The following is a 24,023-nucleotide window of genomic DNA, read 5'->3' as shown; positions in this document are numbered from 1 at the left end:
TAAGATGCTGCTATCACCGTGCTACATAAAAATCATTGTAGAGACAGGGTTCATGTCAACTTCCAGAAGTCCACTCAATCCCATCACAATGCCAGATGTTATTTTGATAAGAATTATTGTGTATTTTTAAAAAACACACACATATCACCTTACCTCTAAGAATTGCATTATATCTTAAACAACATGTCCCTCTACCTAAATCCAACTGTTTCTATGAAAATTAAGTGACCCTTTGATAATATATCTTATTTTAGAATCCTGCCTTGCAAAACAAAAAAGTATGTAGATGGACGCTAACAAGATTGTGATCTGTATCCTTGATTTAGAAAACATGCTTTTTATTGTAATTAAGTGAATATAGTATCTCCTGATTGTACTCTAGAGACACCAGCCATTTCTAAAAATAAACCAAGATAGCTCAAGGTGTCAGAATGCAAATAATAATAATACCAATATGTGCCACCATACCTGGAAAGGAGACCCATACTTTGTTTTGGGTTTACAAAGAAAACAACAGTGATTAGGGTTCTGTGTGATTTCTTATTTCACTCCACCTACCTCTCTTTCCTCTTTTCAGACCCCCAACAAGCATATCTCCCAGGCAGAGGTGATCATCCGGTTTGCATTCCAGACGTCCATCACAGTGCTGTGCATTGCCTGCCCCTGCTCTCTAGGCTTGGCCACACCCACGGCGGTCATGGTGGGCACCGGCGTGGCTGCCCGGAACGGCATCCTCATCAAGGGGGGCAAGCCTCTGGAGATGGCCCACAAGGTTGGCCCAGCACTGCAGTGCTCCTAGTTGGCCTTTGGGGTCTTGGCTGGGATGATTTAGTAGTTGTTCACTAAATGATTTTTTTTTTTAACTTCGAGGTTTGGTGAAAATAGTATCTGTTTAAATTTCACATTAAGAGATAAACCTGAAAGAGGCCCGAGCATAGCACTGTTAGTTAAGTAAAACAGGAAGCCAGGACTGACGGAATGATAGAAGCTGCAACAGCAGCAGCTAATAGTTATAAAATTAAACACTTTGTAAATATTAGTTGATTTAATCTACTCGACTCTGAGGTAGTACTTATTATTCCCATTTTACAGATAAGGGGGCTACAGCAGGAAGAGGTGAGATAGATTGCCCAAAGGCCTGCAGCTAGTAAATGGCAGAGCAAGGATTCATGCCTGGAGAAAAGTACCAACTCTGCATCTCTGTGATTAGCAGAGGGATCCTGTGACCTTGGGGGGTAGAATAATGACCAACAGTGGATGAAGAATCTCCCTTTGGCCAAGCATACTAATCCTTAGCTCTCCATTGATTTATTCAGTATTTGTTGAGCATTTACTATGTGTAGGTCCTATGGTTGGCCCTCGTCATGGTCTTTGGCTATCAAGGATGGGGAAAGACAAGTATGGAGTAAGTAAATAGCAAATGTTATGAGACAGGGTGAGATGCCATGAGGTCAGTTTAGCAGGAGCCTACTTAAACTAGTATGTATTGGACTGGGCATGAAGGGTGGTACAGGTGGTCAGGGAAGGAAATATAAAGGTTAATCTGAGACCTAACAGCTGAGTGAGAGTTAGCTGGAAAACAGATTGGGAAGAATGTTCTGGTGTTGGGCAAAGCACATGGAAAGGACTTGTGGGGAGAGGTGCTGTCCTGCCATATCATAGGCTCAGCAAGATCAAAGACTGAACTTTCCCCACCATTGTATCCCCAGTGTTTTGCCCAGTGCCTGGCACATTGAAAACACTCAACAGTTACATGCTGAAAACAAATGAGGAAATGAAAGAAAATCATTGAGAGAGAGAAACTGATAGGAGATCAGGCTGTTGAGGGAAAAATGGAGGGAGAGTGGGACCTTGAAGAGCCTTGGAGTATTCAGAACTTAACCCAAAGAACAGAGAGCCATGGAGGGGTTTGAAGCGCCTGTGTGATGTGACTGAATTACTTGTTGGGAAGATCTGGCTACAGAGTGAAGGATGGACTGAAAGGAGGCAAGAAGTGTTGGAGGAAGACCAGTTGATAGTGTTGAAGAGGCCAGCACTCAGCAGCAGAAACAAAAAACTGAATCTATTATTTGCTAAACAAGAGAGAACCATGCTTATGGGACACAGTCTGAACACAGCAAGCAGATGACCTTACCTAGGGTTTAGGGAAGCCTGAGTCCAGGGATTGGTGGACTCTGGCAGTAGAAAAGCAGGTACCAGTGTGGCTGTTGTTGACTGGCTGAGCCCACCCACAGGGACTGGTGCAAAGCTCCCACTGACCAAGTGGAACAGGTCTAAAAATAGGCTCCAATGGTTACTTATTATAGCCAAGGAACACTCCCTTCTTTGAACTTGGAGTGCAAGAGCTTTATTCTCAGTGGGCTCTTGCAGTTATGCAGGCCAGAGAAAACCGTGATTGACTCAGCAGGTATCAGTAGGTAGAGAGACTCCCAGAGCCCTAGCTCCTGATCTGACATGAGGAGAAATCTGCTGGTGTTACTGTCCAGGGGATGATGGCGTGCCATCTCTCGTTACACTGGAGTGAGAGTTTCTGGCTCAGCCTGGTTAAGGTTAAACTACAGTGGGGACTTCTTTGACTTGGCAGAGAGGGAAACAGTTTTTTGTGGGGGAGTGATTGAACCTTGTGATTGATTGCAAACGATTACATCGTAGAGTATGAAGGAGTGTTGATATCTACCTGAGGGAGTGTGAATTAAGTTCTGCCTCAAGCTTGTGTGGGTTTTAAAGTCCCTTCCATCTATATTTGTGGTAATCAAGATGTGGTTGTTTTGGCAGATAAAGACTGTGATGTTTGACAAAACTGGCACCATTACCCATGGGGTCCCCAAAGTCATGCGGTTCCTCTTGCTCATGGATGTGGCTACACTGCCCCTCAGGAAGGTTCTTGCTGTGGTGGGGACTGCGGAGGCCAGCAGCGAGCACCCCTTGGGTGTGGCTGTCACCAAATACTGTAAAGAGGTATGAAGACCTGGTCATTGCTCATCCTCTCACTCATCTCACCACCTTCTCTCTCACCATAGAGACTGGAGCCTCCGAGCTCCTTCCTCCCAACAGGCTTGTCCTCCCAGCTGCCACTGTCACCTCAGTTAACTGCCTTCAAGGAAGTCTTGGTTTGTGTGATCTGGAAAGCCACTTAGCAGGCCTCCCGGAGCTGGTAGAAATGTGGCTCGCAGTAGTTGGTTCCTTGTCACATTTCCAGATCATCACAAAAGCAGCTCAGTGTTAACAGTCATTTATTAAGCATTTACTGAGCATCTGTGCTCAGGACAACTAGAAAGATGGGAACTCTGCCTCTAGGACCTGCTTCCTGGTCAAGTGGGGAAGACAGATGGTGTATAAATTCAGTTCTTTATGAACACTTAATGCAAAGGGATACAAAAGTGAATGGGATCTTGGGATCAGGAAGGGAGAAATCCACTCAGTTGGGAACATCTGAAATGGAGAGGAACCAGCAGAAGTGAGCTGAACACCCAATGGCTTCTTGGCACAGTTAATGGGGAAGCATTCATCTTTTGATCTTTCCAGATGAAAGGTCCTATTTAATTTTCTCTGTTTTCAGTCTGAATATAGAAGCAGCAGAATGTGCCACAATATTGCCCAGAAAAAACTTAAATGGTGTGAGCAATACAATTATCAGTAAACATAGAGGGTGACATGGATGCCTTGAAAAAATTGACAACTCTTCCCAGACAGGGAGCCTTCCAGAAATCTCATTTTGTGTTTCCATCTTTCATGTAGGATCAGGCAGACCACCGTTTCACCTCTTACCTTTCTGATATTTCAGAAAGAATTCTGCTCACCCTCAGTCATCCTTCCTTTGCTGTTTTGTTAACCCAAATAAAAACAGCACCTCACTTCTTTCTCCTGCCACACAACCCTCCTCCTTCAAGGGTCTGTAAATGGGCGGCTCTCTCTTAATAGCCTCAAAATACCTTTGTTACCACTTGCATATTCCATCATTTTAATGAAATTACTTGCAACATAAAAATATCTTTCTTGTCTTTGGCACCTTTACACTGCCCCCATCCTTAATTTGAGATGTTTAATGTGAATTGCCTTTTTCCTTTCTAGTCTGCAACATGTCCAATATCATGAGGCATCCACCTAAGGAGAGAGTTTAGGCCCTTTAATTTTGTTCAATTTAATAATTGTAATGTCTGTGTCAGAGAAGAGAAAAGGAATTGCTGACTTAATAGTTTATCTTTTCACCTTTTCTTGCAATTCTACTTCCCATCCCTCCTTTCCCTCTTAATTCCTGGGGCTGCTCTCTCTCCTGCCCTCATCCCCATCTCTGTACTGTCTGCCTTTCACCTCCCCCCTCTCTGTTTTCTGGCTCCTCTTCCTGCTCCCTTCCTTCACAGGAACTTGGAACAGAGGCCTTGGGATACTGCATGGACTTCCAGGCCGTGCCAGGCTGTGGAATTGGCTGTAAAGTCACCAGCGTGGAAGGCATCCTGGCCCATAGTGGGCACCTGAACGAACAGGCCACTCACCTGAATGGGGTTGGCAGTGTCCCCTCAGAAATAGGTATCCCTTGCCTTTGTCTCTGCAGCTCAGCCTTCCAGGGATTGGGTCCGACTGGGTCAGGTGGCCGTGTGCCAAACCACAGAGAGCACCCCGCCAAGCATGCCACGTAGTTCCCCTGCTGTACAGAAAGGTGGCTCACAGCAGGTGTACAGTGCACCTCCCTCCCCAGGAAAGCCTGAAGTTTCTCTTGTGTTCTTCAATATCTCTGAATTTTTATTCCAATGGCAGACAAAAGGAGTCTGTTACATAAATCTATAGAGCATTGCTCATAATTTTGAATCTCTTTTTGCTCATCCCAAATTAGCCTGGCTTCTCATAAGCTACAAAGTAGATGGAAATTCTACTTTGTTCTTCCTGAACAGGAAACCTCCCACGCAATAAAATTCTGATGGGAAGTTTCGTGTTTACAGAGTTGGCAGCAGTCAGGGCGAGGTCTGTCCAAGCAAAGAAGGGACACTGCTTTGAGTGACAGCTGCTTTTGAATAATGGCATTTCTTAGTCTAAGGATAGCTTGGTAGCCATCAGCATAAAAGTATGGAAACACACCACTACCCCAAACCAAAAAACAACTGTGTCTAGTGTTTTCTCCTAAGTATGTTGGTAGTTGAGTCTTGATTTAGATTTTACTGTTAGAAGCCATCTGCCACCTTCTAGCAACTTAAAGCCCTAGGATGACCTTTCCATTTTTCATATAGGGACTGGTTTGTGCAGTGATGCCTAAGTTACTGGCACACATAGGAGGTGGCAGGTGAAAGACTCACCTAGCCTTTTAGGAGGTATAGCTTTAAAACTTGTCATTGAAGTAGACGGATTATTTGCTGGTTCACCTTGGGTCATCTATACCAAGCAGTGGTGACTCTAGTCACCACGTGCATTTGCTGCTGGAGAAATAACTACCTGAAAAAGAAGCAGCAGATTCCTGCAAAGGCAAATAGGGATGCCCATAATGTTTGATATGTTTTTAACCTTTTCCCACATAGAAAATGTGCCTTTTGAAGCCCCATTTTCATTTATACCCACGTGTTCTACACATTAATTATACTTTTCCCCCTGGTCCTTTAAGGATGGTGTTCTGAGAGGCTCTTAATAGGTTATAGTTTCTCAGAATGGTTTAATGGATATTTTGCTGTTAAAAGGATTCCATAATTTTTAGTAATTTCTCACAATGAAATTGTACTATTTGGGAATAACCACAAACTCTTTTGAACAGATGTAGCTCCCCAGACCTTCTCTGTGCTGATTGGGAACCGAGAATGGATGAGGCGCAATGGCTTAGCCATTTCCAGCGACATCAGTGACGCTATGACAGACCATGAGATGAAGGGCCAGACAGCCATCCTGGTGGCTATTGACGGTATCACTCTGCTCATGCCTCCCTCCTGCTCTTAGACATGAAGTTTCTTGGAGATGTCAGGCAAAAATAAATTGTGCCTTTTTAAACAAAAATAAATTTCCTCTCTATTAATTTTAGTTCTACTTTGTAAAAGATTGCATTGCCATCTTTTTCACTTCGTTCTCAGTCCCGAGGCCCTTTGCCGCACTCTCTCTCCTTCTTTACCCCAGAGATCGCTCTGCTCTGGCATCAGTCTTGCACTTGGAATTCTGTCTTCACCATCATTGTTTGCTGCTGTCCAAGCTGGCAGTTTGGAGTCATCCTTCTCATTCATCACTGCAGACAAAGGAGTTCACTTTCTAAGAGGTTTAACTCTAGCATGCCCTGAAATAAAGAGGTCCCTGCAACTTTCCTCAGAGCTTCTCAAGATTGAGTGTATCTTAGTTTATCTTGGGCTTTACGTCTCAGATATAGAATCTTACTTTGTTAATGTTAGTCTCTGCTAATAGAAGTAAAGCTGTATGCAAATAAGTAATTTATGTTACTATGTTTTGAATGCTCCAGCCATATATGTCATCTTTCCCATTCTCTTTTTTTTTTTTTGTTTACCTCCTCCCACCACCAGGCCACCTCCTAAGTCCTTGTAAACCCACAGTCCCCTGGGCTCGACAGCAGACTCGACTCAGCTGAAGGAGTCATGCCCCTTACACATCACTCACCCTCGCTCTGCTCCCGCCACACCTCAGGCCTCAAAAGCCTTCCTGCTTCAGTCTCTAAAGGGTTCACTCAAAAAAAAAAAAAAAAAATTATAACAAGTGTTTTTGGCATAAGAGAAAAAAAGGAAGTATTGATTCCTTGGTGTTTGGGCATTCATCACTTCCTAAGTGACATTTGCTTTATTTGTCATATTTTCATAGCTAACATGTATTGAGTTATGAGCCAGATATCTGCAAAGTAATAGATGTGCCTTGCAGAAAATTCTGAGAGCTATGAAGAAGAAAATAGAATCACTCATTATCCTACCCCTCAGAGAGCCACTGTTGACATTTTGATAGTCCTTCCAGACTTTGTATGTATCTGTCAATGTATGTAAATTTTAGAACAGGATCAAACCATATTATGTTCTATAACTGGGTGTTTTGCTTTTTGCGTGTAATGTGGTATTATGGAAACTGTCTCCACTCGTGAAATTGGCTCTGCTCCTTGGGCCGCACACGCCCTGCTGCTGTGCACTCACTGTGGGTGTTTCCCTCAGGGCTGCTCTGTGGGATGATCGCCATCGCAGATGCCGTCAAGCAGGAGGCCGCCCTGGCCGTGCACACACTGAAAAGCATGGGCGTGGACGTGGTTCTGATCACCGGCGACAATCGCAAGACAGCCAGAGCCATCGCCACCCAGGTCAGGGCCAGGTCCCTCTTCCCTTTTTCAAATTAAAGTAACTTGAAGCTCACAAAAGCAGTATAGAGACGAACTAAGGACCAGTGCACCCGGTCCTCAGCTTTGCTTCTCTGCTTTCCCCCTGGCTGGGTGCTTTTCCCTGCATGTGCTCCTACTGCCTCACACCTTGCAGCACATCCCACCGGGAACCACCACGCTGCCCCAGCAGAGGTCACACCCTGGCCTAGAAGCTGTAATTCATGCAGGACTGGCTGCAGCCCTGGAAAAACAATTCTATCATTCTCCATTTCCCAGTCTTTGCAGTGAACAACAACAAAATCATGGCTTGAGGGCTGACATAAACAACTTTGTGGTCTTTATGTTGAAGGAATATTTTGCCAGCTCAGCTCTTCCCACTTGTGTGCGCAGATAAATGACTGATCCCGGGCAGTTCCCCTGCAGCCCTGCATTCTCAGTTTGGGCCCTGCAGGCAGTGCTGCCGCGTGCTTGCTTGGCCCACCGCACGGGGATGGCTCCTGTGCAAGTCCCTGAAACACATGTACACCCCTCCTCCCAAAAACCTGCGTAAAGTTGTATGCTTTTGAATGAATTGCTCCTTATGAGGGAAGCAACAGTACCCCTCTTTACTGAGTATTTTACTAATAATGGACTTGTTGAGTTACCCCCCTTCCTGGTTAAAACTTGTTCATCTATTCAACAAGCACTTATTAAGCACCACCCATGTGACAACAGGCTACAGAGAGGAGTGAAGAGGGTACCTGCCCTTAAGGAGCTCCCGGTCCTGTGGGGACAGTGGAACAGAGACCAACTATAAATTGAGTGCTTGGTGCTTCATCAGAAGAGTGCATAGGACATGTGGGCACTGCCAACTTACCCTCCAGCCTGGCAGGGGCTGGGGATGCCTTCCCAGGGCAGAGGAAGCTTGAGTCAGGAATTGGCCAATGAAGAAGAAGGGGCAGGGTGGGGGAAAGCAAGCTGGCCTTTCCAGGGCAGAACAGTCAGCACGAGCACCGCCTGGGGATACAAAATAGCCATGAGTCGGAGAGCACAGGGATCTGAACGGTGCAGAGTTGAGGGTGTGCCAGCTGTGGCCACAAGGCAGGGAACTGGAGATGAGCAGATAAGGGAACCTCGGGAGGCAGTTTAGATGTTGTCCAAAGGGAACCAGACTGGGGTCCACCAGAGGGTTTTAATCAGGAGGGTAAATAATTGTTTTGGAAAGACACTGAGACAGTATATGGAGAAGAGAGTGGACAGGCTGGGAAGTGGGCAGGGAGACCAGTGAGGGCCCCAAACCACTGCCTGGCCTTGGGATAGGATCAGGGGATAAATTTGCCATATGACCTGGAACCTGTGGGGCTTGGGGACCTGGAGGCTGGACCTGGAGGCTGAGGTGGGGGTTGGGCAGGATGACTTTTGGGTGTCTGCTACTATTTCTACCCTTTGCCAACACTGGGTGTTGTCATACATTTATTTTTTGACTGCTGTTTTCCTTTAGGTTGGAATCAACAAAGTCTTTGCAGAGGTGCTGCCTTCTCACAAGGTGGCCAAGGTCCAGGAGCTCCAGAAAGAAGGGAAGAAAGTCGCCATGGTGGGAGATGGGATTAACGACTCCCCAGCCTTGACCCAGGCTGATATAGGCATCGCCATTGGGACAGGCACAGATGTCGCCATTGAGGCAGCTGACGTTGTTCTTATCAGAGTGAGCTCACTGTGTCTCCTCCTTTCCCTTGTCCAGGCAGTGGGAGTGGTAAGGGCCATGGGCCACAGCTCCTGACTCACCAGTATTCCTCTACTTTAGAATGACTTGCTTGATGTGGTCGCTGGCATTCACCTCTCCAAGAGGACTGTCTGGAGAATACGACTCAACCTGGTGCTGGCGTTGATCTACAACCTGGTTGGGATACCCATCGCAGCAGGTAAGGTGATCTCACTGCTGGGCTTCCTTCGACTCCAGCTCTCTGCCTGTCTGGTTCCTGCCAAACTTAATGAGCAGCCCACCTTGCTGGCTGCCTGACTAGAAGCATTTTAGAAAGAGTTGATTTTATTATGATCTCTGCTTGTTAAATCTCTAAAAGTAAATGAGGAACCACAGAGATAACCCAAACCTTCACTCACTGTGGTCCTCTGTGAAAAGCTGCCAAGATGCTTGCCATTTTATTTACTATGGCCCTATTTTCTGAACCATTTATTACACATATAGTCTGAAAAACAAGCATTGTTAACAGTTATGGGGCACCTGCTACATGCTAGGCACTGGGATTGATGTTTTAGAACGTTCACTTAAAAATTCATCCTGCCCAAGATTTACCCTGTCTCACAGAAATGATCGTGGAAAGAGATGGATTTTTTCTGTTTTATAACTCCTCTCTTCCCTGTTCAATATTGTTACCAGATAGGAAAAAGATCCAGACACTTCTGCAAGGAAAGGTGTCTGCATGGGCTGAGGCCTAAAGTTTTTAAACACAACTTTCCCACTTCAGGTCCTCTGTTGTGCCTGAGTGGTTAATGGTGACTCGTGGCAATTAGCATGTCCGCCTCAGCATACTGTGCGGGGTGGGCCAGGCAAGTGTTCCTTCTGCTTCCAGAGCTGGCCCAGATGCTGATTCCCTCCTATGTTTGTGCCTCTGCCACAGACCTTTGCCCAGATGTGGGCTGAGCCTTTTGGCTGTGTCCTGGGGCCTGGCTCTTACTACCCTTTAAAAAGGTGTTTTGAGCCCTTGAGGGAAGACAACCCATCTAGACAGGTCTGTGGTCACCAGCAGTGTGTTGCCTGAGTGCTCACACAGTCTCCACAGTGCTTCAGGACAGCTGGCTCCCCTGCCTGCTGCTACCCCTCTCGTCCCTGAGATTCCCTGCTCCCCTGGAGCTTCCCCTGAAACTGGTGATGGTGCCTGTCACAGGCCCAGGAAGGTCAGGGTAGGTGGAAGACCCCAGTCCCCTCGACAGTGCCCCCCCTGCCCAGCTCTGAGACAGCCTGCCTCAGAGGCCTGCGGGCACGTGGTCACAACGCAGCAGCAGGGGTTCTGCATTATGCAGAACACTTTATGGTGGGCCCTCTCCTTGCTCTCTCCTCTGGGCTGCACTATGAGTGTTTTCACCCCTCACTCCACCCCCAGGTGCCTTCATGCCCTTGGGCATTGTGCTGCAGCCATGGATGGGCTCAGCGGCCATGGCAGCCTCCTCTGTGTCTGTGGTTCTTTCGTCGCTGCAGCTTAAGTGGTGAGTCCCCACATGGCAGGAGCATGCACTATAGGCAAGGCGATTTTTGTTAGGCCCTTTCGCTCTGTATGCACAAGGCAGATTTGGGCTGGCTGGTGCATACCCTGGGCCAGCAGTCGGTGTGTGCTGTTCTCAGATTCCTGATTCATTCACCTAAGGCAAAGGCCGAAGGGACAGCCCTGAGTTGGAGCCAAGTGTGTGTTTGTATAATGATTTCTTAGCACCATGATCAAATAATCTACCACTTAACAGTCATTGGGTGCTGGGCCGTTCTAGTTACTCTACTCAAGGCCTCTTATGTAAATAGAGTCCTGTGCTACTTAACCCCAGGGATGCGGTCTGAGAAATGCGTTGTTAGGCATTTTGGTCCTTTTGCAAGCATCATAGAGTGCACTCGCACAACCTAGGTGGCATAGCCTTCTGCACAACTAGGCTATATGGTATTACCTATTGCTTCTAGGTTACAAGCCTGCACAGCTTGTTACAGTACAAAACAACACACGAATAATTTAAGCACAAGAGAAAATGATGTAATCAAGAGATGCAGTGGACAGAAGATATCTGAGGTTGCTACAGTGTAGAACGGCATAATGTTTTACAGCAAACTGTTTTTCAATAAGTAGAAAGAATATGCTCTAACATTGAAAAGTATAGTATAGTAAGTATATAAACCATTAACATAATCATTTATCATCATTATCAAGTGTTATGCTCTGTACATAATTGTATGTACTATTCTTTTATACTACTGGCAGTGCAGCAAGTTTGTTTACGCCAGCATCACCATAAACATGTGTATTGTGTTGTGCTACAGTGTCACAATAGCTAGGACATCTCCAGGCGATAGGAGTTTTTCAGTTCCATTATAACCTTATGGGACCTCTATCATATATGCGGTCCATTGTTGACCAAAACGGCGTTAAGTGGCCCATGACTGTATGTAGACACAGGATCCCTTTGTATTAATGTTTTTCCTTTTTAAAAATAGATGTTTATTTACTTATGCTTTCATTTAACAAAAGTTAATCGCAGCCTGCGTGGCAGACATTTGGATAGGAAATTTCTAAATTGGGTGAAGTTTACCTGAACCCTGGGATTTTGATACTGCATGTTATTGAAAGACTTAGATGAGAGGCCTTCATCAGGCTTCAAAAGCCTGTGTCCAGAATGGCTCAAATGCTCTTGGATTCTTACTTTGCAGCTATAAGAAGCCCGACCTGGAAAGTTACGAGGCCCAGGCCCAGGGCCACATGAAGCCTCTGACCGAGTCCCAGGTCAGCGTGCACATCGGCATGGATGACCGGCGGTGGGACCCCCCCAGGGCCACTCCCTGGGACCAGGTCAGCTACATCAGCCAGGTGTCTCTGTCCTCCCTGAAGTCCGACAAACTGTCTTGGCAGAGCGCCACAGCTGACGACAGTGGGGACAAGTGGTCTCTGCTCCTGAATGACAGAGACGAGGAGCAGTGCATCTGAAAGCTCCAGGCTGGTGCAGACCCATGGGCCCATCTCCTAGCTGATCAGCAGCTCTAGCCCCCCATGTGCAGCACCGACAGTCAGCTGCAGGGTGGATGAAGCCTTGGGCACTCCCACTCCCTGGACATTCTAGATCATTCCTCCCTGCAGCACGTGGCATTGTCCAGATGTGACTCCTGGGTAGGACCACTCTGCCTGGATCCCACAGGCATAGGGTGAGGCCTTATCCATGCTATTGGTGTGGGCTTGTTGGAAACCTTGCTAGACTCTAGGTAGAGAGGACAGCCAGCCCTCCTACAGACCTCTGCTTTATTTAGTATTTGGGATGGCTGCTTGTGAAATAAAAATCTCACCAGGACCAAAAACTTAGCTGAGCCTATCCACAGAACTCATGAAAAAGCTAGAACCTCAGTGTCATCCACCTTTTTACGTCGCCCATGAGCATCATTTATCTAAGACCACAGTTTACCTCAAGTGCACTCTTTAGTTTCTGCTAATACAATCTCTTCCTTTTCTGTCCTTGACACTGGGGTGGCACCCTCATCATTTTCAGAGCAGGACTGTCATCCTCATGGTCCCTGCTACTGCTCTCAGACATTTCTCCAAGTGCAGGCACCGTGTGTGCTGCTGTGTGAGTCAGCTCACTCACACGCCTGGCCAGAGTGTTTGCCAGGCTTCTCTTCAGGTTTGGGAGAGTTCATTCTTCCTTATGAGCCACTTCTCCATGGAGTCTTGGCTTCACTCCATACACCTTTGTTGCCCAGCTGGAGTGAAGGTCTGAGAGCCTGAGACTTGAGAAGTTCAACTTCCTTTGGCATCCAGGTGCTTGGGCCCTGGGGAGGCCTGTGGTACTTGAAGCAGGTGTCCTGTGGGGGGAGGTTTGTGCCTGCAGGAACCTCCCTTGTGGCTCCAGGAGCTTCGGTTACATGGCCTGCTGTGACTGTCAGTTCATGGTGTCCAATGTAGAATTCATGTCAGTGGTGCCCCTGGTGTTGTGCAACTCCAAGGAAACAATGATTCCCAAACTGGAGGACATCACAGCTCTTCTCCATGAGCTTCTACTGCACGCTGAGTTGGTGGTGCTTTAGGAAAGAGGTGGCCACAACTTCCCAAAGGAAAAGCCCTTTGTAACTTTCAGTGGCCCTTTGTGATTGCATGACACTGGAGTGGCAGGAATGTGGCTAGTTTTAGACTTTGGAGTTGCTGTTGATTGACAGACCACATGGGAATAGACTAGTAGAATCATAATCTTAGAATAGGCAGAGCAAAGCCTATTCTAAATTCTAAGGTGAATCCCTTGTCACACACACAAAATAATTTTATTCATTGAGCATCAGTTATTTTCCAAAGCAATGTAAGCACTTTTTATAAGTTAACCTCTAATCCTCCCAACAAACCAACGAAGATATTATTGTCTACCTTTCACAGGCAGGGAAACAGGCTCAAAGAGACTAAGTGACCTGCCCAGGATCACACAGCCAGTCTACGTGCTAGAACAGTAGTCTGAATCCATGTCTGCTGGCTCTGAAGTCCTTTCTTTATCTCTACTTCATCTTGAATATTTTGCTTGATAAGAATGCTCAGTGGTTAAAGCGTCGGCTTGTGGGCCAAAGGGTCACAGGTTCGATTCCGGTCAGGGCATGTACCTGAGTTGCAAGTTCGTTCCCCAGCCCTGGTGGAAGCATGTGCAGGAGGCAACCAATAGATGTCTCACATCAGTGTTTCTCTCTCTCTTCCCTTCTCCCTCTCCCCTCCTTCTTTCCCTTTCACCTTCTCTGAAAAGCAATAGAAAAAGTATGCTCGGGTGAGGATTAAGGAAAAAAAAAAAACTTAAAAAAAGAAGAGAAAAAGAATAAACAAGAAAAGGCCCTTGCTCCTGAAAGAACAAATCTGCCAGGTGATGTATTCATTGTATCATCTTGTAATGAAATTTGATCACAAGGCCATCTCACCTTCCCTTGGATAGTTCATTTTTATTTTTGCATATAATTTAGTTTTTTCTGGATCTTATCCTCTGAAATCCAAGTGCAGGGTTTTGTTGTGTGTTTATTATTTTCAATCTCCCTTTTCCTCCCAGCCCCTTCCTGCCATGTGTCCCCAGTTGTCTTTATTCTTGGCTGTGTTTGGTGAATGTTTCTTGTTTTCTAACTAGGCTAATCATTTTCTAAAAACTCTAATTGTATTGATTTCCTAAAAAGCTTTTAGGGCCATAAACATGTTTATATAGACACAAAAATATTTATGTAATTGTACAGAAAACCTTTTAGATATTCAAAGTGTCAGAATTTTTTTTGTCAGATAAGAACAATTCCTACTTCAAAAACGTTCCATGCTATGTTAGAATAAAGTTTCTTTTTGTTCATCAAACTGCTTTTGGCTGGCCCTGTCTGAATGAGGAATGTGGTGGGGGCCAGTGTAGCACTGTCTTCAGTGAGAGCTGCGAGGGGCTGGCTTTGCTCTCAGTGCCTTTTCAGGGGGAGAGAGAGATGAGGTGTTAACAGTGGAGGCCTTGAGGGTGGCCAGAGCCCTGTGATCAGCCATCCCCAGCACTGTGTGAGCCCCTGTCCCAAATGCCTGCCTCAGTGGTGTGTGTGGAGAACTCTGAAGGGTCACCCACGTCAGAGTGTCTGTCCCACTGGGCCAGACAGCCCAGATTACACTTTAGTTGCATTTCTCTGGTTGAAGGTGTTGTCTACAAAAGGCTGTGATATTGAGGGGTTGATCCCAACTTAGGAAGGGATTAGATTTCTTTAGAAAATAGATGCTTTTTAAAACTTGAGCAAATTTCCTTGATAGGATTCCACATGTAGCAGAATAAATAATAACATTTGTCTATTCTTGATACATTTTCTGTCTTTAAGGCCTTAGTGAAGAATTGTGCTGAGATCAATATTTATTTATTTATTTATTTATTTATTTATTTATTTTAATCCTCACCTAAGGATATTTTTTCCATTGCCTTTCAGAGAGAGTGGAAGCGAGAAACATCTATGTGAGAGAGACACATCAATTGGTTGCCTCCCACTCATGCCTGGTGGGACCGAGCCTGGTACCAAGGTACACCCCCTTGGCCAGAATTGAACCCAGAACCCTTTAGTCCATGGGCCAGCGCTCTAACCACTGAGCAAAGCCAGCCAGGGTTGAGATCAACTCTAAATAAGTGGATATAATAATTCTAGTATTTTCAAAAATGACAACTGAAAATTGACGTCAAAAAATAGATCCCAAATTTTTCTGCTGGTTTACTAAGGAATGAAATAAATAAATAAATAAATAAATAAATAAATAAATAAATAAATAAATAAATAAATAAAGTGACCTTTATTTTAAGAAAATCCAGCATAGCAAAATCAGCCAATCAGGCAGGTTAATTAGAAAAAGATTATTTGAATTACAAAAGGACATTTTTTTCTTTAAAAAAATTCATGTCATTGTTTTAACAGATAAATTCCCTAATGCATAGAAAATTCTTGAGTTATTTTTTTGTGTAGAACTTTTTCTTAACTGCGTCAGTTGTTTAAAAAAGGAGTAAGGAATGCATATGCAAAGAAATGCTTTAAGCAACCAATCGTGCTGACTGTGTTTCCTTTCAGATTACCTGACCTTTGGGAAAGCTGATTGAGTATTGGAAAGTATTATGGAGCTGGTAGAAATGAAATCACTACTTTCCTCAATTTTCAGACTCAACTTGGGCAGGGAAATAAACACCATTGTGTTTGTTCCAGAGGGAGATGTCTACTTGTCTGCTGTTTACCCGTGTGTGAAGACAGTGACAACAGTTGAAATTAAAGGATAGAATATTAGAATGTTAAATAATACTGCAAAATCCCAGATTCTCCTTTATTGTATTCAAAAAGATGAATACAGTTGTAAAATCATCCAAGGGCTAAGATGAAAACGAGAATTGATGGAAGTTTAACATTTTTTCCTCTGAAAAGGAAATGATTGTTATTTTTTCTTAATGTAAAAATAACTACTTATAGCAAAAATGTAAGCATACAGAAATATATAAAGGGGGGAAAGACTATTATAATACCCCCGGCCCCCATGAGAAAGGCCATGAACATGATTTCATGGAGGGGTGTCCTTTGTGGGTGGACTGCATTGGGACACTGGGAGCAAAGCCTCCTGCCCACAGGGAACCCAGCTCCCTGACCAAATTGTAGCCATTTGAGAGGTGCTGTAGCGGGTCTGGGATGGGCCTGTTGTGAACTGATGGTCGCCAAGTTCTCGGTATGGCCAGGCAACAGACATGGTTCAAATGCTGTGGGTGCTGCAGTAGGCTACATCACTCTTGAGGAGCTGGTCCTCACAGTGGCATTAAGAGCTGTGTGCTTCACTGTCCCATTTCCACACCTGGGAGAACCAAGCTGAGGGCAGCCAAGGGACCTGTCAAGGACCCAGAGCCGGGAGGATGTGAAAGCCCACTTGACCTGCCACAGAGCCCCACTGCATTGTGTCCCCAGGCCACCTCCCTTCCTGCAAAGGAGATACTGGGTTCTTGCATTAGCAGAGGAGGCTGGGCTTCCTCACACCAGTCAGTACTATACTTGGGGCAAGATTTATGTCCTATGGTAGGACAGTGTGGTTTATCTCTAGAGCCACAAGGTGTCTCTCTGACCAAAACAACCTCCCAGTCTGCAGCCAGAGCCCAAATTCTGTTGATCATTTTGATGCATCTGGAAATGCAAATAGACATTGTTCATCGAGATGAAAGTGTGGGTCAGAGCTGGGGCTGGAGTTCAGCCCTGCCCTGCAGTGCCTTCAGCTGCGAGGTACTTACCTGTATACTTGTGGAACAGGGTTTGGAACCTTTAGTTTGCATTTAGCCAAGCAGACATGTTGGGATGACTCATTTAAAGTCGACAATTTCCTTTATTATCACCTGTGTCTGAGCTTCATATTCTGGCAATTATTTTTTTAAGCTTGAACATTAAACAAAAGTGGTTTTTAAGGGCTTACAGTGATTTTCAGTGGCTCCAAAGCTCCAAGTTTTAAGACTCTTGTGTTTGCTTGGGCTACAGGCCTCTACACCAAGGCCCTGGGCAGGACCCTGGCCCCAGCAGTGTCCATTACAGTGCTGGCACCAGGCTAGGGGTTACCTGCTCCCGACCACGATTTTCTCACCTGTTCAGCGAGGAGCACTGCCCTCTTCACTGTCCTGAGGTACGAGGATGGAAGGGGCAGTCTGCAGGAAACCATGCAAGTGCAAGGTGGTGATGGTTTCGGGTAACCTCCACAGGAATGGACATGTTGTCCAGTCTTCTTTAGATCTTGTTACAACTTTTAAAAATAACTAAGTGTGATCTGAGGCCTCTGCTTTGTCATCTGTACAAAATGGAGAAAAATCGTTTACATCTCCCAGGGTTGTGGTGAGGATGTAAGGAGGTCATGGCGGGGCAGGAAGCGCATCCTGAGCATTTAACACATTAGCTGCTGCTGTCTGTACTGTATATTCTAGGCAGGGGAGGGGAGGACAACACAAACACAGCGTTTCCTTCCTGAGCAGATAAAACCATCAGTGTGCGTTCCTTGGCTAGGCTGGAGGAAGCGCCTACATATGGATCTGCCTCTAAGACTTCATGGATTGCCCAGCTGCTGTGCACCAGGCTGGACTCCGGTCTCTTGTGTCCTGGTGGTCTTAGAGCCTGACTCTCCACTGCAGCCTGCCCTGAATTCCAGAAAGGACGCCCCAGCCAAGGCCGTGCAGTGGTGGAGAGGTTAAAAACACCCAGCCTTAGAGATGGGCAGACCTGGTTCAAAACCTGGCTGTATCCCTTAAGGAGTGTCACTGCCTTCCTGAGCTGCTGAATCAGTGCAGGAGTGAACTCCCCCTTCACTGGCTTGTGAGGGCCAAATAGAACTATGGGCTTGAATGCCTAGTGCAGTGCCCGGTGCAAGGTAGCCACTTCTTAAAGGGAGTATCGTTAGAATGACACTGACGTGAAGTTCCTCCTGTGAGGCGAAGACTCCCGGGACGGTTCCAGGATTGTCAAAATGGGATGCTTTCTCCTAGGAAATACTGACTGTTTGATGCTGGTGCTCAGTGTGAGTTAGGAAAATGAATGTAAAGAATGCTAGTGAACAAGAGCTGTGAGTAAAATCTTTTTAATGTGTCATTCCCGTCTGGTTTAGAAGGTGGGCTCTTGTCTCCTTCAACCTATCTGCATTATATTTAGGAATCTCATCATGTTCACCAATCATTTTTGAAGTCTCCCTTCTCTCCAGGGTAGAATTACATAATCTCAGGTATAGTTTCCTAAAGAATGTAGTCACACTTGATTAAAATAGAACCATCTTGCTCTGCTATTTCTGATGATTCAGCTTTAGGGGCTAAATATAAACCCAGCGCAGAGGTGTGGCTGTGACATCATAGGTCTTCAGTCACAGAATAACCTGACAGGAGGGAGCAGGGCACTGAGTATCTGTTTTTGGAGGAATATATGTGTTTTATAAACTTCTGTTTTCTCCTTCCTGTTTAGTGATCAGAGGTAAGACTAAAATCCACATGGACCTAGAATCCAACTAAATTTTGAAGTTAGTTCTGGGGATCTAAAAGAAGCTTACACTGTCAGTTTCTTACTTGAGATGTACCTAAATTTGGATCTAGTGAAGTTTCCTGTAATGTACTAGACACCTCAGGATGGGGGCTTTGTTTTCCATTAATGTACACACACTTCACTGCCAATTATTGCTCCCTTGTCCACTAGACATTCAGTGCAAGTGACTCCATGCATCCTCCCCAATTCACCTCACCTCCCGTCCTTACTCCTCTCACCTCCCCACCACAAGCATGGGTACACACATGCACACACAAACACATCCCTAATGTGCCCACAGAATCCTCCCATAGTATGATAGCCATCAAGTACAGAGGAGGGACCTTGACTTCCTGGATCTTCTGAAACACTCCTCAGTGAGGGGGAGAACTTCGTGAGGTTCAAGTATAGGAGGAATTTGCTCGAGAGGAAAGGACATTAAGTCCAGGAGGTGCATGTGAAGGAGAGAGTGGACCACTTGTCAAGGACAAGGGAATGGGTTGAATAGGTGGAGTGGGGCCACACTGGAGAGAAGCATAACTCAGGCAGGACAGAGGGAAGCAGGGACAGCTGGGGAGGGGATCTCTTCTTTGTTCTCCCCCTCTGGCCCCCTTCCCTGACCAGTGCCTCCAAGAGTGTAGAGGTGGAGGTTCTGGGAAGAATAACTGGTGCAGACTTTGGCCCCTCCTGGTTTCAACCCCACTCCAGGATTGTGAAGACCCCTCAAAGTCTCGGCCTGCCCTCTCTTGGAACTGAGGGAAAGAGGAAGAGAGGCGTTGGAGAAGATAATGAAAGGCGGGGAAGAGTGTTCAAACTGTATCTTCAGACGGTTGTGTGTGGCAGTCATGTGCCAGGGTGGCTGAGGGCAGGGAAGGCAACAAACTGGTCCCTCTGGGCTCACAGGCTGAGGAAGGTATGATTTCCAAATCCAGTGGAATAAGAAGCTCCTAATGTTTATTTATTAACTCAGATAATTTGCAGAACCCCAAAGGATGCTTCTTTTGGAAACATAAAAAAAGCAGATGCCCACTTGGAAACACAACCCAAATGGATGAATATAAGCTAGATTCCACCTTTGGAAGGAAATTCACCTGAAAATGACGGCTTAAGCGCCTCCTGACTTGGGAGGCAGGGCTCTCATCTCTGCATGAGGGACTGAGGGCCTAATTGAGTTTGGAGTTTTTTCCTCTCTTCTCTCTTCCTTTTCTTTCTCTTTCCCCCTCCTCCCCTTCCTTCATTTCCTCCCTCCTCCTCTTGCCCTCCCTCTCCTCTCCTTCTCTCCCACACTCCTGCCCTCTCTACCTTTTTCTTTTTTTAAACAGGCAGCTTTGGATTCTCTCAAGTCCTGGTCCTTGTCCCCAGCCATGGAGTGAGTTGAGTGGGAGCTGCCAGCCACTTTCAAGAGGTGCTTCTCTGAGGGGCCACCTGCACTGAGAGCAGAGACAAGGTGCTCTGGCAGCTGGCTAATACCATCCAAAACCTCCCTGTGGACTTGGCACAACCGATACTGTTTTGTTTCCCTGACCTTAACAAACCAATAATTCCATTGTGTCCCCAGGCTGTTGTGAATGGGGATACTGAGGCCATGTCAGATCCCCAGGGCCAGCTCCTCATTGGCCCATTCGTGTCCTGTTTCTTGAGAGGCTTCATCAAATGGCTTGACTGCGAGGTCTGAGTCACAGATCAGATTTTAGAGTCTAAAACTGGAGGGTTTGTCCAAAGGTTGTCCTCCCACTCCTGCTGGCATTGGGGGACTGCAATGCAGAATTGCCAGGGGCTCCTCCAGATTTACTGACACAGAGGCCTGTCCAAGAAAATTACCAGCCAGGTGCACATGAGGTGGCCAACCGTTGCCTGAATCCAATCAAGGATTCAAACAGCCCACCCCATTCCTCCAACACCATGCACTGTGGTAGAACAATGGTCCCCAAAGATGTCCACATCCTAATTCTCAAACCCTGTGAATGTTAACTTACGTGGCAAAAGGGACTTAAAAGATACAATAAGGATCTTGAGATGGGGAGAATATCCTGGATAACCCAGGTGGGGATGATATAACCACAGAGGTCCCCATAAGAGGGAGGTAGGAGGGTCAGAGAGAAGGTGATGTGATACTGGAAATAGAGATTGGAGCCATGCGCTTTAAGATGGAGGAGGGGGCCACAATTTGAGGAATGCAGGTGGCCTCAAGCTAGAAAAGGTGAGGAAACAGGTTCTTCCCACAAGTCTCCAGAAGGACCCAACCCCTACCAACACCTTGAGTTTAGCCTGTTAACTTAAAAGGCCTTTCAAAATAAGGCACAAAAAGGCATTTATTTGAGATCAAAGAATAGCTATTTGGGATGAACTGATTTAGGCAGAAGCCCAACTAGTTTTTCTACTAGGAGACAAAGGTAAAGGGTATTTGTGAGACGAGGGAGGGCAACAGTTACATTAATAGAAGGAAGGCATTTCTATTGGTGCAGATAATGATGTAGTGATGTTAATTATAATGTTTTTAACTTTCAGTGTGTTAGTCATCAGCCTGGGAGTTGTAATATCTGCTTTCTTATTATCCCCGCACAGTTTGTTGAGCATAATGTTGGCCTAACTCCAGTCCAAAAGTCATTTTGCCCTATGTTAACATTTCCAAGGTTTAGGTATAAGATATATGAGGCAGTTCCTCTGGTATGGCAGCTCTGACTTCATTTTAAAGTGGCTCGTTTATATCATTGTTTATAAGCCCATAAGACCCATTTTGGACTTCTGACCTTCAGAACTGTAAGAGAATATATATGTATTGTTTCAAACCATTCAGATGGTGGTAATTTGTTACAGCAACTATAGGGAACTAATCCATCCCCCTAAGGTTTCTGCAGGCCCCTGAGCCAACCAGTCACATGGGTAACATCCTAAGCTGACCCAGATCCACACAAGCTTCTCCAGAAAAGCTCCTGAAGCTGAGTTTGGCAAACACTGGTGTGCAGACAGGACTCTTTAATGGAGGTGACTTTTCAGAACCTTTAATGTGCTTATCTCTAGTGAGTCTTCAAGAAAAGGGCGCATACAGACGGTTTCCTCATGCTCTGTGAAACTTCCAGGTGACAACTCCTGTGGTTGGGTGGTGTGTGTACAAGCAGCTAATTCTACCCAACCTATTTATCTTCATCCTGTTCAGGATCCGGCATTGCCTGGAGAGAGGTAGGATGGAGGATCCAAAGAACAAAGGCAGAAGTCTTGGCCCTTATATTTCAAAAGGCACAGCCTAGGTTCGTAACTGTTCAGGCTTAACTGGTACCCCTTCCCCAACACACATACACACTATAATACTCCAAACTGGCCATGGGAGGGATGATGGTGAGGAAGATTGAATGAGAAAGCTTGCATTAGGCTGAGTTGCTGAGAAGATGCCTTGTACTCTGACCCCACATTTCCCACCCTACCCCTCTTAGCTGAGTAGGAGAGAGGGAAGAAGAGGGGGTGAAATATGCTTGAACCCCTTAAATTCTGCTGGCTAAAAGTAGAGCAGCAAATCACCTTCCATGATGTGTTTATGCCTGGGAAGCAGTGAGCTGCTCAGAGCTCCCCGTGTGGCCCTGGACAGGTGCTGCCTGGGTGCCTGGTCAGGTGGGCTTGTGATGGTAAGACCTCCAAGGCAGATGGCATGACTTAGAAAAGGACAGTCCCAAGGTCTAGGGTGCCCAACCTCAGCAGATTTCCTTGCCCACATGTGGCCTAGAAGTGGACTCCCAGGAATCATTCCAAGCTTAGACACTGAAAATTTGGGAGCAAACTGCTAGGCTGGGGAGGGGAGATGATCTTCCATGCTCTTGGATCATTTAAGGCTCCTGAATTCCTGTGTGACTTTGGGAAATGCCTGAAGTCCAGTAATGACCAATATGTAATTTCTAGCCCAGTGAAATTGATAGTTGAAAAGCAATTACATGGCAGTCCCGTTTATGAATCAAAAGGCAAACCTGCAAATATCTGAATGCCTATTCTGCTCCAGGTATTGAAGAAGAAAGCCAGGCTTGTGCCCTCTTCCTTGACACATGCTTAATTGCTCTTGGTCACTACAGATACTGACAGCCTGAGAGCTCTTCAGCCATTTCCAGTTTCTAGATCAAATGTCTGAGTGTTGACCAGGATAAGTACTCCTAACAGCTTCCTCACCAGCCCTGAGAGCTCTCTGCCAGCTCTTTTACCTCCAGCCTTGGTGGAACTGTAAATTGCAAGGTTCAGAAGCCAAATTAAACAAGTTCAAGGCAAAGAGGAACTTATAATCGGGCAATGGAAGTGTTGCAGAAACAGCGAACCTCAAGAAGAACAGGCTGGGAATCTGAAGGGTATCAGGAATCCACTCTCTTGCATAACAAATATTTACTGGGCACCAATTCCAATTGTAGGTACTGTGCCTACAGCAGGGAAGGAAATAAACAGGGCACATGCCCTTCTGGAGTTGAAACCCTAGTGGAACAGAGAAAGACAACAATAATAGACAATATCATCTTTGTGCGTAGAAAGCACTGTGAAGACACTGTAGCAGGACAGTGGGATAGATGTGATGGGCCGAGAGGTGGGAAGAGGGTGTTTTTGCTAGGCAGCTGGGAGAAGCAACTTGGTGGAAAGATGCACCTCTGTGAATGTGAAGGCCCTGAGGGGGACCAAGCTTGGAGGGTCCCAGGAGAGGCAAATGCCAGTGAGTAGGAGGGAGTGTGGTAGGAGAGGGCAGGGGCCAGATCTCAAAGGGGCATGCCAGCCAGAACCAGAGCTGAGCTTTCATTCTAAGGCAGATGAAAGACACTGGAGGGTTTTAAGAAGGGGAATGACATAATTTGATTCACATTGTTAAAAGATCACTCCAGCCCTGGCTGGTGTGCCCCCAGTTGGTTAGAGTGTCATCCTGTGCACCGAAGGGTTGTGGGTTCAATTCACAATCGGCACATACTCAGGTTGTGGATTTGATCCCTGGCCAAGCTGCATACAGGAGGCAATGGACTGATGTTTCTCAGATCGATATCTCTTTCTCTCTCCCCCCTCCCGTTTCTTTCTCTCTCTCTAGAATCAGTGAAAAATATATCCTTCGGTGAGGATTAAAAGAAAAAAAAAAGGATCACTCTGGGCTTCTGATCAAGATGACAGAGTAGGGAAATGTTGTCCTCACTTCCTCCCATGACCACACAAAAATTACAACTAAATTGTAAAACAACCACCCTTGAGAACCACCTGAAGACTAGCTGAACAGAAGTCCTATAACTGAGGATATAAAGAAGTCACATTGAGACTGGTAGGAGGGACAGAGATGTGAAGTGGGCTGGTCCCACACCATGCTTCTCAGCCTGGAGCACCAGTGCTGGGAAGGGGAGTCCCCACAACATCTGACTGAAAACCAGCAGGGAGGTGAGAAGGAGGGCTGCTGTAAATCCAGACATTCTCTTTTTTAAAAAAATTCTCACCCAAGGATATTTTTTCCATTGCTTTTCAGAGAGAGTGTGTGTGTGGGGGGGGGGGGGGGGAGAGACACTGATGTGAGAGAGACACATAGATTGG

The 24,023-nt window shown here is 46.0% G+C and overlaps 1 protein-coding gene across 5 annotated transcripts in view; it reads left to right on the top strand.

The window, feature by feature from the left end:
- ATP7B (ATPase copper transporting beta) overlaps nt 1-24,023 on the top strand; it is a 287,630-nt gene that overhangs the window by 67,348 nt on the left and 196,259 nt on the right. For 3 of the 5 annotated variants that reach the window (XM_081129845.1, XM_081129846.1, XM_081129848.1), the window contains 9 exons: nt 578-772; nt 2,776-2,958; nt 4,362-4,527; nt 5,738-5,881; nt 7,116-7,258; nt 8,757-8,960; nt 9,060-9,177; nt 10,378-10,480; nt 11,682-14,314. In XM_081129845.1, the coding sequence (XP_080985971.1) occupies nt 578-772; nt 2,776-2,958; nt 4,362-4,527; nt 5,738-5,881; nt 7,116-7,258; nt 8,757-8,960; nt 9,060-9,177; nt 10,378-10,480; nt 11,682-11,955 (1,530 nt within the window). In that variant the 3' untranslated portion in view covers nt 11,956-14,314. Of the gene's footprint in view, nt 1-577; nt 773-2,775; nt 2,959-4,361; nt 4,528-5,737; nt 5,882-7,115; nt 7,259-8,756; nt 8,961-9,059; nt 9,178-10,377; nt 10,481-11,681; nt 14,315-24,023 lie in introns of those variants that run through there. The other 2 variants (XM_081129847.1, XM_081129849.1) reach the window with 2 other exon arrangements.

The sequence above is a fragment of the Miniopterus schreibersii genome (assembly GCF_964146895.1).
Source record: "Miniopterus schreibersii genome assembly, chromosome: 2".
Lineage (NCBI taxonomy): Eukaryota > Metazoa > Chordata > Mammalia > Chiroptera > Miniopteridae > Miniopterus > Miniopterus schreibersii.
This window is presented reverse-complemented; position numbering and strand designations above follow the sequence as displayed.